The sequence below is a fragment of the Myotis myotis genome, unplaced genomic scaffold (genome assembly GCF_014108235.1).
Source record: "Myotis myotis isolate mMyoMyo1 unplaced genomic scaffold, mMyoMyo1.p scaffold_m19_p_5, whole genome shotgun sequence".
Classification (NCBI taxonomy): domain Eukaryota; kingdom Metazoa; phylum Chordata; class Mammalia; order Chiroptera; family Vespertilionidae; genus Myotis; species Myotis myotis.
The window spans coordinates 15,024,356-15,038,939 of NW_023416357.1; the positions used below are offsets into that span (position 1 = coordinate 15,024,356).

At 39.4% G+C, this 14,584-nt stretch overlaps 1 protein-coding gene across 1 annotated transcript in view; it reads right to left on the minus strand.

The window, feature by feature from the left end:
• DNAH5 (dynein axonemal heavy chain 5) overlaps positions 1–14,584 on the minus strand; it is a 192,769-nt gene that overhangs the window by 44,325 nt on the left and 133,860 nt on the right. The window contains exons 57-66 of the mRNA XM_036308556.1: positions 13,946–14,177; positions 12,245–12,359; positions 11,804–11,980; positions 8,705–8,908; positions 7,212–7,391; positions 6,406–6,543; positions 4,141–4,276; positions 3,168–3,484; positions 1,840–1,995; positions 716–898 (exon numbers count right to left, since the gene is read on the minus strand). Coding sequence (XP_036164449.1) covers positions 716–898; positions 1,840–1,995; positions 3,168–3,484; positions 4,141–4,276; positions 6,406–6,543; positions 7,212–7,391; positions 8,705–8,908; positions 11,804–11,980; positions 12,245–12,359; positions 13,946–14,177 — 1,838 coding nt within the window. The remainder of the gene's footprint in view (positions 1–715; positions 899–1,839; positions 1,996–3,167; positions 3,485–4,140; positions 4,277–6,405; positions 6,544–7,211; positions 7,392–8,704; positions 8,909–11,803; positions 11,981–12,244; positions 12,360–13,945; positions 14,178–14,584) is intronic.

Here is a 14,584-nt window from a genome sequence, read left to right on the forward strand (position 1 = left end):
TTATTAAAATCCTCAAAAATCTCTAGATTTCTCTGCCTAAGTCTCACACGTTCCCTAGAGAAAATGCTGGTTCAAAACAGGGAAGTTTCTAAATTATTGGCCATTATTCATTGAGCATTAGTTTCCCCATAAAATAGAAGTAAAAAAAAAAAAAAAAAAAAAACAGATCTAGAGTTATCCTTATAGAGAATAATTGAGCCAGTACCTTCCAGAAAGTGCTCAGTGAAACTCTATCTTCTCACAGCATACACAGAATGTTCTTAAATAACAAATATGAACTAACAATGTTTGGTGTTACCTGAGTGAAGCATTTTAATTTTATATTCCAAAAGTATAACAAATGAATTGAATGAAAGAAAAACCTAGACATGTACTAGAAAGCTAAAAGTCCATAGAACTCACAATAGGACAAACTCTTCAGGAAAATAAATTAAAAAACCAGGATAATGAGGCTGAAAATAAGACTGATATTTTCATAGTTACACCATTTGTCTTTATGAAATCAAATGATGATAGGTATGTGATTTATGAGATGCAGATGAACTATGTTAAGTAGATATCGGTTAGCAGTTATCTGAGACACTTGGGAATTAGTAATGAAAAAACTTCAGAATAAAACAGGAACTCAATCCTATTACAACTTTTATCACATTGTTTTCATTAATGAAAGAATCACAATATAATACAGAAGAGGGCATGGCCATACTTCACTCACCTGCTTCTCTGTGAGAATGACTCTGCCCAGTAACTGGTCTTCTAGGCCCTTCATGGTGACAGTGAAGTCAATGATGGAGGTTCGAGCGCTTATTTCAGGGGTGTATGCTGGGTTGGGCAGTTTGGTGGTAATATAGAGTCTGAAACCATGCATCACATCTACTTCCTTGTCACTGACTTTCACCTTTTTTATAAAAAAGAAAGTTAAAAGTAATAAAACAAAGATGCATCTTACTGTGTCTTTCTGTATAGGATCAAGTGTTGCTGTATGCAATTACATACCTAGAAATAAATTGTATATTCACATGACTTCAAGCCACAAGGAAGGAAGGAAGGAAGGAAGGAAGGAAGGAAGGAAGGAAGGAAGGAAAGAAGGAAGGAAAGAAGGGAGGGAGGGAGGGAGGGAGGGAGGGAGGGAGGGAGGGAGGGAGGGAGGGAAGGAGGGAGGGAGGGGAGGAGGTAAGGAGGGAGGGGAGGAAGTTCAATATATGTCATGCAATAAATACAGAATTTATCACCAAAACTGTTGTGAGATGGATTTCCCACCCAAAATTTGGCTCAGAAGACTAGACTGATGGTGTCAAATATGCACCAAAAGGATAGAAAAAGATTTCTTTACTACTCACATAATGGCATTTTCTGGGAGATTAGGTTAGGCCCCCAAGCAGGTCCAAAAATTCTCTTGAGAGGGTCAGGGGGGCAGCTGTTTTGGGATTTTGTGGTGGTGAGGGTATGGGGCTGGAATGAGGGTTCAAAACATGGACATGGACAGGGAGTTTCATGATGTTAACTTTCCGCCAAAGGAGAGAGAGAGTACCCAGATTTTCTTAACAGCTCGCCCAGATTTGGGACAGAAAGGGAAAGAGGCATAATGGGGCTTGAAAACTGTCCACAGTCAAACATCAAAATGGAGTCAGACATTTTTACACACGTCAAGTAGATAATCCTAAAATCCTACTCCTGAATACTTTAATCCCAACTCAGGAAGTGTGGAAAAACAAAGCAAATGCCTCTTGCCCCAGACTCGAATTTGAGTTACTGCCTATTGAGAAAATTTCATCTGTGTCACATTTACCTGGCCTCATGGTAATTGTTCTGCACAGTTTATCAAAAGGCTTAACCTACCTTAAAGGTAGATCCCGTCTTAATAAAGTTTCTCTCCAACACATTTTCCAGGGCTGGATCTAGTTCCTCCCCAACATCTTCGATCAGCAAGGGCCTTCCAAGAGAAAGACTGTCCTCCAGGTGGTTCCTGAAGTACTTGTGGTTTAGAGATGTGATCTAGAAACCAGATCAAAATGTGGCTCTTGACAGAGATATCACACTTCCATGCACAGAGATAACTCACAGGAAGCTGAGCCTAAGCATTCTGTCACTGGAGGCAGGTACAGGGAAGTCAGGGATCCTTACTTGAAACCACAGTTGGTGTGAAGGGATACAGAAAGCTTAAACCCTGTCCATTCTTTTGCTCAGCAGACCATCACTCCCCTTTACTGGGAAGCACGAAACATCTCTGGGTGGCAACACTGCCTTTCCCTCACCATCACTTTTGTGATAAATAATCCTATATAATAAAAGGGTAATATGCAAATTGACCCTAAGGGCAGAACGACCAGGAACAATTGGTTGCTATGATGTGCACTGACCACCAGGGGGCATATGCTCAACACAGGAGCTGCTCCCTGGTGGTCTGTGCGCTCTCACAGGGGGAGCTCCACTCAGCCACAAGCCAGGCTGATGGCTTCAATGGCAGCGGCAGTGGCAGGAGCCTCTTCTGCCTCTTCATCAGCACTAAGGATGTCCGGCTGTGGCTTAGGCCCGCTCCCTGGGGCAGACATCCCCAGAGGGCTCCCAGACTGCCAGCTTAGGCCCAATCCCCCAGGGAACTGGCCTAGGCCAGCAGGTGGACATCCCCCAAGGGGTCCCAGACTGCGAGACGGTACAGGCCGGGTTGAGGGGCCCACCCCGACCCAAGTGCATGAATTTTTGTGCACCAGGCCTCTAGTCATAGAATAATTATGAAGGGTCCTTATAAAGTGCTGTCATTTGGTGTGACACAACTCCAGCCTGCTCTGTTTATCAAAGAGAGCCTTAGACACTAACAGAAGAGAGTCTGAGACCTTTGGAAGGTGGCATTAGTAGCGACCAATACAAAGGCAAATAATGCAATTTTTAGAAATTATTTCTAAATATCAATATCTAAATACTAATATCTAATGTTCTATATCACTTTGTAAGGTACATAAATGTTGGATCATTATGCTGAATACCTAAAACTAATATAATACTATATGGCAGTAGATAGATAGATAGATAGATAGATAGACAGATGATAGATAGATATAAATATACAATTATTTCTAAATAACAAATATTTTATTATCCTTGGATACTTGTTGTTCTGGGGCAATAAAACTTGACTAGTAACATAAATATACCCAAACACAAATTACCTGGAGTTCATTTTGGCTTTCTTTATTTTTAATCCAGATCTTGCCTTGAGTCTGCGGATCAATTAACAAAGGATAGCGAGATGCCTTTGTGACAATAATTCCGTTCTGAATGGATAAATCGTCATTTGGTAGGCCTTGGAGGTTCCACTCACTAATTGTAGGAGCATCAATCAACATCTCGTTGAGATTCAGATTGTCAGCAAATGGAATCTCTCGGGCTTTCATTTCCTTCTGCCAGTCATTTAACATCAGATTGCGAAATTCTTGGTTAAATGGACCAGAATAAGACAGAAAAGCCGTGGCCAACAATACATCTCCTAAAATGGAAAACAAACACCACTGAAATACTTTATGATCAGACTTGTACTTGTGTAGAATATTAAAAATAAAAAAATAAAAACACCATTCTTTTAAACTAAATTCCAGAAACCAAACTGTAACCACATGTTGCTGTGTCTTGATGAATAAGCAGTAGTTTGGTTTACTGTTAAACAGGGTCCCAATGGTCCACCAAGGATTGGCTGCTATAATCAAGCCCTGGGGAATTTTTACTCTTGTTGGATTTGGGAGGATGACTTCTGAGTTTAAGATACAAAGCTCAGAAGACAGCACCTCTATTCAAAGTGACCTTGATCAATATCATCTTTCATTTATAGAATTTAAGAGTCCTGATAATAAGATGTTTAAAGGTCATTAACACATCTAATATGGACTGCATAGATGTCAGACCAATATTCATTCTTCTGAAACACTGCAGACTCACTCTCTCTCCCTCTCTCTCTCTCTCTCTCTCTCTCTCTCTCTCTCTCTCTCTCTCTCTCTCTCTCTCACACACACACACACACACACACACACACACACACACACAAGTAGAACTTTAAAGTAATAGAGTTTGCATTTTGATTAAAGCTTAAATTTGCTAACTCCCTATCACAGTCAACACATAACCTCGTTAATACAGGAATTTACATACCTACAAGTCTTTTAGTTTGTGCAGCAAACTCTTTACTCTGCTCTGTCCATCTTTCTTTTTCTCCTGCCAAGCCACCGATCAGTGCAGAGGCGGTCTGCATCTTACGTCTGCACCGCTCAGCATCTTCAAGCAAGGTCTAAAAAAGGTTGACACCAGGAGAGAACCTTTGTTTAGATAAATACAGCCTCTGGCTAGAAAATGCAACTTAAAACATTATATATGATCTGCATTTCTGAGACATGTGAGCCATTCATTTCCTGGAAAGCCTAAGATTCAGTTCCCGTGTGCCTGTGTCTGCCTAAGCCTCTCTTTAGGGAACTTGAATGGATTTCTCGTGTGGGCTCTGAGCCAATTGTCAGACCCTCCCTAGATGTGAACAACTGAGAAACCATGGAAATTTGTATCATTTGTGATTTCTGTAGAAGAAAATCAGAAATAAAATACAAGCATGCATGCTAATATCATAAATCACACAAAAACCATAAAGAAATACATACTGGTATACTTATTTTAAAATTAGAAAAATCTCTGATGTTAAAGTTCCAGCATCATTATCACTTTATCTACACTACGTGTCCTTTCACATCAGGTGAAACTTGAGATTATCTTCTCTCCCTGCTGCTCCTTGTGTCAATAAAGTCCTTTAACCAGATTTCCACATACTATTGCCATTGGATGCTTAGTTATTAAAAACAAATGGTTCTGACTCTCTATGTTTAAGAGACAGCTGTTAATTCTACTTGTAAAAATGTATACTTATAAAGTAATAATAGATATAAATAAAGATTTAGCTGTGTAACCAGTCCCTAGAAGTTCATGTATAATATTTATATATATTTACATAATTCTTATACATATATATATTTAGCATTTACAGTTGACCCTTGAACAAAGTGAGGGTTGGGGAAACCAACTCCCTGAAAAGTTGAATATTCATAGTAACTTTTGTTTTGTTTTTTTGTTTGTTTGTTTTTTGTTTTGTTTTATTGCTTAAAGTATTACAAAGGATATTACATATATCTCCTTTCATAGTAACTTTTGAATCCCCAAAAACTTAATTACTAATAGCCTATTGTATACTGAAAGTATTACTGATAACATAAAGTCAACACATATTTTGTATGTTAGATGTTATCCTATATAATAAAGGCATAGTATGCAAATTGTCCCCTCAACCGGGAGTTCAACCAGGAGGTGGGGCCAGGTTGGGGAAGGGAGGGAGACCCTGGGCAGCAGTGGCAGGCAACTCGGGAAAGGGAGGGAGGCCCCAGCCAGTGGCAGCAGCAGCAGGCAGCCGGGGGAAGGGAGGGAGTGCCTGGCCAGCAGCCGGCAGCCGCTAGGGACCCTACCAGTGCATGAATTTCATGCACTGGGCCTATAATGTGTGTATAAATATATATTCTTACTATAAAGTAAGCTAGAGAAAAGAAACTGTTATTAAGAAAATCATAAAGAAGAGACAATACATTTACAGCATTATGTGTATTTATTGAAAAAAACCACATATAAGTGGACCCACGTATTTCAAACACACGGTATTCAAGGGTCAACGTATATGCTAAATATCAAACAATAGAGGATTATTTAAATAGATTATGGTATGTTGTGAATAAGAATACTCTGAAGCCATTAAAGATACTCTCATAAAAATGTGTAATAATGATATATCATTAAGCTAAAAATTCCATTTATAAAGCAGTATGTACTGAATTATCTATTACAGTTTTAAATAAATTTAAAATACATGTAATTCGAGGCATATGTTCAAATATGAAGTGATAAAGAGCAAAATATTTCTAGTGTCCTCTCCAGGTTACCTATGTGTATTTTCTATAAGGAACATGAATTGCTTTTGTAGTAATAACACAGTACAGTGCTTTACAAAAGCATGATCTTTATTCAGCCTGCCTAAAAGATTGTTTCAAACATTAAATAAGATAAAATGGGAGGATCTGATTTGAAAAACATGAGAAAAAAATGCTACACAAGACGCAGTTATCCTCCCCATTACAGGGAAACTCAGAATGTTCACGTTCCAGAGCCGACTCCTATTTTGGCTGAACACCCTGACGTCTCACCAATGGTCCTTAAGTGTCTGTTAGAAACAACATCAAGCCTTAGTGAGGGATGATGTGCTGTGTTTGCATTTGTATAAACTCGATGAAGCCTTGATCTAAACCAAACCTCTGCAGAGAGAAAGAAAGGAATGAGGGATTGCCACAGCCGTGAAGTGTGACAGTCCCTCCCACGCCAGGGTGCAGTCACCTGCTTTTCCATCATGGCCTGTTCGTACTCAGCCTGCACCACATCCAGCTCTGCCTGCTTGTCGTCCAGCTCCGCCTGGGCCTTCTGCAGGTCCTGCATGGCCACGACGTAGCGATTCTCCTGCACCACCAGGTTGGCCTGCACAGGACAACAGGAGGTGTGGGGTGGCAGCAAAGCAAACATCCAGCACTTCAGAGACTGAGAACACTCAGTCATGTCTCCTGGTTATACCTGCTCTTTGTTCCACCCTTAGGGTCTTTTCAAATTGTGTTAAGTCAAGACCAAATCTTCCTGTGAACTTGACATAAATGTTCACAAGCAGAAAATTAGAACTCATTAGAACAGGAGTCAGCAATTTTTCCCATATTTTATGCTTCCGGGGCCAAAAGGTAAAATCAAGGCCACCAATGTCTGTGTCAACCCTGTCGCTTTTAGAGAATTCTTGACACAAGACCTTGAACATTATCATGGGATTCTGTGCTATAGTTTTCTGTATTTCTTTCTCTTTTTTTTTCTTTTTTCTTTTTGAAGTTGACAATGTATAGGAAACTACCAACAGCCCACATGGGCTTAGTTCCCTTACAGAAAGTCTGTGCCTAAAGGCTCACACTGTTCTGATTGGTGCAGGATTACAGAGAAGAAAGAAACATCTTGTGTGCAGCCTTTCTGTCACTTGCTGACCCCATGGACCTGAGTACAATAATACCAAAGGCTGAAAACTCTTGGACTGTGTGAAAAGTCAAGACCCAGTTGACCTAGAGACCCCTCACAGGCACGTATCATGCAGCTCTACCCAGAAGGCTTACCTTCAGAGGCAACACTTCTCTGTTTATAGAAAAAAAGGACGCCATGGCTTTGGTCCAGGAGCAAAGACCGGCCACATTCCCACATACACGTTTAGCAGTTTCGATGTTGTAGTCTGCCATTTCAAAGTAAGGACCCAAAAATTCTATCACTTCTTCATTGATTGTGTCTTTTGGGAATTGCTATGGGGAAAAGGTGTAAAATTAAGTTAAATGCTTCCTGTCATGAAGTCATATTCACATTATGCTCACAATGCTATTGAACACTGAAATGGAAGAATGATGTCGTATTTTGTCGATATTTTAGGATATTAGACAAAAGTCCTAAAGGTGAAAGCAGAGTAAGCAATCACAACAAAGAAGTCAGAATATACTTTGTCTTCTATGGACAAGATATACCAACCCTAAATAAATTTTCTGCGATTCAAGGAAAAGGAAAGTATTTCAGTGATGAACACTAAAATGGTTATTAGAATTTCAGAAGCAATAAAATTTTCATGTCATTAATCCTAAATAGGTAAATTACAAACCTGTAAAATCAACAATGGAAAACAAATACACCAAGAGATATTTAGCCTAAGGACATATATATTTAGCATTCAGCAGCAACTAAATCCTTAATACATTCAGACAGAGGTTCTATTAACTTGCCTGAAATGTGCAGATAATAACTTAGACATTAGGCCTTGAGGGTGATGAATTAATTTTTAATCATAGGACTATCAAGAATATGAAAGAATTGTTATCTTCTTGAGGAATGAAATATTTTAAATAGTAGCAGAAATGCATCAAGAATACCTTCTTACATCAAGAGAAAATACTGATCAAACAAGGACTTTGGACCTTTTAAAAGGGGTGTTTGATCATCTAAAAGAGGATGATTAAATGTTTTTCAAGTAGAAAAAAAAATTGGTGCCTAAATAACTCAGTGAAACAAGCCTTCACAGAAGAAATGTAATGTGGGATAAAACACAATCTCATTCAGACCTGTTTGAACACAAGTTTCTCATATTTTAATTGTCTGGGATAAGTCTGTGTGGCCCACTAGTTTCATAAGCTACTTATTGTTATAGCTGCTGTAAGATAATGTAGCCACAGTAGCCACTGGCAATGCTGAATTAAAAACTGAATGAAAGATAGTGCTAAAGTTATCACTTGGGAGGTGGATGTGGGTTGAGTATCCCCAATTAATTGTCTCAAGATCTAAATATGACAGATAAAACTTCTAGAAAAAAAACTCAGAAGCATTTATTCTGCCTTAGAGGTGGACAAAGATTTCCTAAACAGAGTGCAGAGAGCACTTAAGGAAAATATTGAAAAATTGGACTACATTACTAGTAAAGTTAAGAACGTCTGCTTATCAAAATACACTATTAATGGAATGAGCAACTAAGGTAGAAAGTGGGAGAAGATAGTTGCAAACATATAAGTGATAAATTACTCATATTTTATATATGAAGAAATTCTACAAAGTGATAAAAATTTGAACGACCAACCTGTAGGTTCTGTAAAAAGTTCCCTGCAGTCATCAGTTTTAAAGATTCCTGCCAGGAAGGAATTGTACAGCTTTTTTCTGGGTCAATTTTCACTGCATTGACTTTCCTTTGAAACAGCAGCAGCACACAATCCATGATCCTCATGATGAGGTGAGGGGGCCGGCCCAGCGTGCGGACGGTGGCAATGTCCGAAGGCTTGATGGTCTGGGGGAGGAAAGGAGGTTAGCATCCAGTCTCAGATGAGAAAGTGTGGACAAGCCTTTCATCTCTAAATGCTACGATTCTGACAGAGGAAAAGAAACATTTTTAAACAGATGCAGTCATGGGGGCTAGATGCGAATTTAATCCCAAACAAACCCAAAAGTTCCAATGCTGAGCGGATAAGGAGTTGTGACTTCCCTAAAACTGTACAGACCACTTAGTGTCAGAAAACAGAAGAGTGTAATCTGAAAGAAAAAAAAAAAAGAATCATCAGCACTTATGTAGATACCAGGGACCCTCCATCAGGAAAACTCCAGTATTTGCAGTGCTTTTTGACGCATTAGTTATGTAGGTCAAGAATCTGCCTCTCTCTCTATTAAGTAACTCTGACTTGTCACAGTGGACTGACACTAGCAGGTAGCCCCGGGGCTGACAGATTAAATAATTAGAGGTTTCTTAGCTGGAAACTGACCTTTAAGTGACAGAACTTGAGCAATAAGGATTTCACTAAGCTGTTAGAAAAGTTCTGTTCCATTTCCAGTACAGAGATTCTTATGGCATAAATTATTTAATAGTCACATAGAATCATTCTGGTTGATAGTAACTGGCTCTCTCTCTCTTAAACTCTTTTTGGAATAAGTAGTGGTAAATATTAAATATAAAAATCAGATATGGTACACTCTCTAAACAAATAGTGTACATCCATTCCTCCCAGATCTTGAAAACCTTCCATCTTATCTGCATCTGCATCCCTCCTGCCAAAGAAGATACCCAATGACCTTCTCATCAAAGCTAATGATCTTTTCTCCAAGGACTAAGAAAGAAAATAAAACCACTAAACTTGATAAGCAGGAATGTAACTATATACTTTGAAAAGATTTGTTTCAATAGACTAGTATTTGTGAAAGCTAGACAGCAGGAAGTGAAGAAGAATTGGTGGGGGGGCGGGGGGGGAACAACATCAGAGATGGCAGATCAATCTTTCTTTGAGATGTGTGGCTATAAAAGAAAGGAGAGAAATATAATAGGAGCCAATGGGAAATGCAGGGTCAAATTAAAGTTATATAAACCTTAAGAGCTGAACATGCTTATTTTACTTTAGCTTTAGAAAGGGGAATTTTCAAACAGAATTGGGTACCTATGTAAAAGAAGTTGGAGAGAAGGTTATAAATGAAGTTAAGACCATTTCAGCTAAGTATTGAAATCCTCTCTTCTCAGCATGCAAAGCAATATGACTGTTATATAATTCCCATACATCATTGCAATATAATAGTTATTTAACATCTGGAGGCATTTTGTATGTTTACATCGAGCAGATTAGCATTGAGATAGGAAGAGACACATTCTTTGCTGTTACCTTATTTGTTGTATTGATTTATGCAGGATCCTGCATTATGTAATCATCAGTGCAGAAATGTGTGGGAACTGGGGTTCGATCATCAGGGTTGTGCAAGATGATTTTTATTAATTTCTTTCAATGGTTCTGTCTCCATCTGTTTGCCTCTTTGGGAGCTTTTGAAATCTTGAAATATGGTACTATCAGTGTATACAAAGAAAGTTCCAGGTACATCCAAAATCTAACATTTTGGCATCATAAATCGATATATGAATTAGATCTTGCCTTCTCTTTTATCTCTCCAACTTTTCACATTGCACTTATATTTGACATGCCTTTCCTTGCTGCTTCACTATTCCACCATGCACTGTCTTCCTTACAAAAACAATATGTAATTATATATGTGTTTTCTGATGGTCTTAGGCGACTCCTTGTGAAGGGTCGTTTGACCCCCAAAGAGGTCGCGAACCACAGGTTGGCGACCCACAGGTTGAGAACCGCTGACTTAAAGCCTTACCTTGGATCAAAAAGTTCCAGAAATGTTCCCGGAAATGTACTAAGGAACTTGTAAAAAAGTAACAATTACATTATCAAATAATGGTGCATGCTCAGCTGAGGGTTATGTAACTTGAATTAGCAGTAGACACATCAGCAGCTTTTCCCTTTCTCCAGCAGCTTTTTAGGGCAAGAATCAATAACATAAGGTAGTAAATGAGTAAGACTGAAGTAAAAGCAATCTTAAATTGAGCCCCCAAAAATCTTAAATTGAGACTTCAAAACTGGACCAACCCTTTAGGGTATGGTCTAGTTCAGTGGCCGGCAAACTCAGTCAACACAGCCAAATATCAACAGTACTTCTTCAAAACAGACTCGCCCGAAAACCGACTTCTGCGCATGGGCCATGAAGTTTCAATCACACTGTACGTGCGCCCGCACATGGTATTTTTTGAAAGAGCCACACTCAAGGGGCCAAAGAGCCGCATGTGGTTCGCGAGCTGCAGTTTGCCAACCACGGGTCTAGTTCATTAAACTCATCATATTTACTCAGAATTCAACCTCCTTTCTAATTGCACGATTTGTTATTGGCACACAATTGAATCAAATATTTGTGTTGGAAGCCTGCTCAAACTCTGACATTAATGAGCTACTTTAGATCAGTAGTTTGTCATATGGATAATTCATAGATAAACTCAGAGAATGTTATGGCTTACAGACCCACTCCTGTGTCCTCAAGAAATGAGTGAGGAAATGATATTTGAGCAATTTTATATGTCTTTCCCAATGTCACATAGCTTATTGGTAACAGTGAACATGAGAACCGAGGACTCCTGACTGCCATGATAATGGCACTGCCCATCAGTCAATCATGAGTGAGGAAAAGAGATAGGAAGTAGCACATGCAAAATATATAAAGAGCTAGTAACATCTCCAAGCAAAAAAATATTACTTGAAGTTGTTCCCATGGAGAGCACTTTGGTCTGAAGCATTTCCTGTTGTTACTCGTCTTTTCTTAGTTTTCCTCCTTCGCCCTATGCTTGACATCTGTTATATCGCACATTTACCTGCAGGGCGGCTTCTGCTTCTTCTAACGCTGGTTTGGCTGCTTCCAGTTTCTCTTCTGCAATGGCTTTGTCCTTAGAGATGCCGTCTACAATGGCTTGTGCTTTGTCCTTTACCTTCTGTACCTCAGCCTTCACCTTCTCGGCAGCCTGTGCCTTCATCGTCACTTCTTTTAAGACCTAATTCAATATACAACGAACAAACAAAAAAGCCTCGTCAAAAATTAGACCCAGCTGAAAGGGCACATTTTTGCCTTGGTTTCTTGATTTTGTCCACTTATATAATTTTTCATACATAAAACTACGAGTATTCTATGGTAATGGAAATAAGTATTTTTTACTTTCGTGGCTATAACTTATTGGCTTGCATAGACATAGATCTCATTAACATTTGTAAACCAGGGATTGAAAATAAACGCGGCACACATGAGAATGTCCACCCACCGTGTCGGCTTTACAGTTTGCCACTTGCAGCTCCTTTTCTTTCACTTCCAGTTCTTTGCTCAGAGCTGCAACAGACTCTGAAGCTTCTTTTAGCTTTTTCAATCCAGTATTCATTCTGAGATTGAAAATCCAAGAAAGCAATGTTAATTTTGTGGGAGCTGGCCACATTTTCCAAGTGGTCTATATTATAGATAGTAATGGCCATATTTGAAGACTGAGTATACATACAAACAGCAAATCCAGCAGGGCTTGATAAAAAGGGATGGGTCCAGGCTTGATTCCAGCCTAAAGACATTGGTGTGTTTTCCATAGACTGTGTGAGAACCTGCTAAAAATATTCTGTATGCCCGGCCAGTGTGGCCCAATGGTGGAGCATCGACCTATGAACCAGGAGGTCACAGTTCAATTTCCAGTCATGGCGCATGCCCTAGTTGCAGGCTAGATCCCCAATAGGGGACCTGCAAGAGGCAGCCGATCAATGATTCACTCTTTATCATTGATGTTTCTATCTCTCTCTCTCCCACTCTCTTCCTCTCTGAAATCAATAAAACATATATTTTTTAAATATTCTGCCTAACATGAGGAACATCAGTGGATCTAGCATTTGTATCCTACATGAAATGTGTTTAATAAAGTTTAGTTAAATGACAATAGACTTCAAATGTTTGAAGGCCTATCATGGAGGAAGGAGAATCAATGACTTCCACTTTTTGAAAGAGACCAATGAGCCCTAACTGGCTTGGCTCAGTGGATAAAGCATCAGCCTATGAACTTGATAGGTCCAGGGTTTGATTCCAGTCAAGGGCACATGCCCAGGTTGTGGGCTCAATCCCCAATAGGGGGCTGCAAGGGGTAAGCAATCAATGATTTTCTCTCATCATTGATGTTTCTATCTCTCTCACTCCCTCGCTCAAATCAATAAAAATATTTTTAAAAAGGAGACCAATGAGGTTAAAAGCAGAAAGATTTAGGATCAAGAGGAGAAATGAATTTAAAATCATCAGAACAACATCATGAAGGGACTAGCTACCTGCCTGAGCCTGAATTAATGCATCTTAAAGACTGGTGCCCTCAGAGTTATTTAGTATAATCACTCACCCAGGTGTTCCTCATGTAACAACCCTGGCTTATTCTGTCCATATTCTGGCAGAAGATGTAAGTGGTCAGAAAAGAGTAGGGTTGAGAATGAAATATGGAACAAACCTCAGCAAAGTAGTTATTCACTTATATACAGTGAATATAAGCAGGAAACAGAGTATCCTAGATACTCAGAAAGGATAGCAAGAGAGGGAGGAGGGGATGTCTGGGTCATCAGCTTCCTTCCAGGTCTAATATTTCTATAATTATGTCAGTCAATATTAGACAAAGTGGTAGGCCACATAGACACTTGGCAACGTTTTTTCCTATTGGGCGAGAATAAAGCCCCTAGCAGCCATAAACTTTGAACAGGCTTGAGAGAAGGTTTTCTCAACCCTAGCACTGTTGGCACTTGGTGCTGAACAATTCTTTGATGTAGAGGTTGTCCCATGCACTGAAGGATGTCTAGCAGCAGCCCTGACCTCCACTTATTTGATGCCAGGAGGACTGTTCCACGCCCCCATCACTGGAGTTTTAACAAACAAAATTGCCCACTAGGAGTAAATTTGCCCTCGTTGAGAGTGACTGCTGTAAAATAACTCCATATTTGAACTTCACACTTACCTGTTGGCCAGAGTTTGCACTTCCACATGCTTCTCTCCGTATATGAACTTGTAGCCCTGAATGAAGGACAGGTATGACTTGGGAGTCACATGGGTAGAACGTCGGAATCTCTGGAAATAATCAACACACTTCTCAGCTACCCCATCCTGGAAGGAGCCCATGCACTGGACCACTTCCTTTTTGGTTTCCAGACTGCAGTCAATATCATAGGAAGAAAGGAAGTGTTCAGATACTAGAAAGAAAGAATAGAGATGACAGCATGGGAAATATGAACATGAATTGCCATGGTAAAAGTTAACTGGCTATTTTTTTTAAGACTTAGTTATTTCTTAGGACTTCATACCATTTTTAGCCCTAACCAAGTAGATATAAGTCAGCATTTTTGGTCCCAGGCCTATGACATCAATAATTTTATTTTCCTTTTCATGTATAAAACTATCACAGACTTTAAATCTGTCATCACGCTTTGTTTTCTGGTACTTATGCAAAGAAGTCTCTTTTACACAGCTGCAGCTTCTGGTCAGCAACCAGCCTGTTGTATGGTTTACATAAGGACAAAAGTGGTACAAATAGCTCAGAAATCAGTGCCCACTTGGTACTCATATTTAACAATCTCATTTTTTTTTTTACTCAGAACCT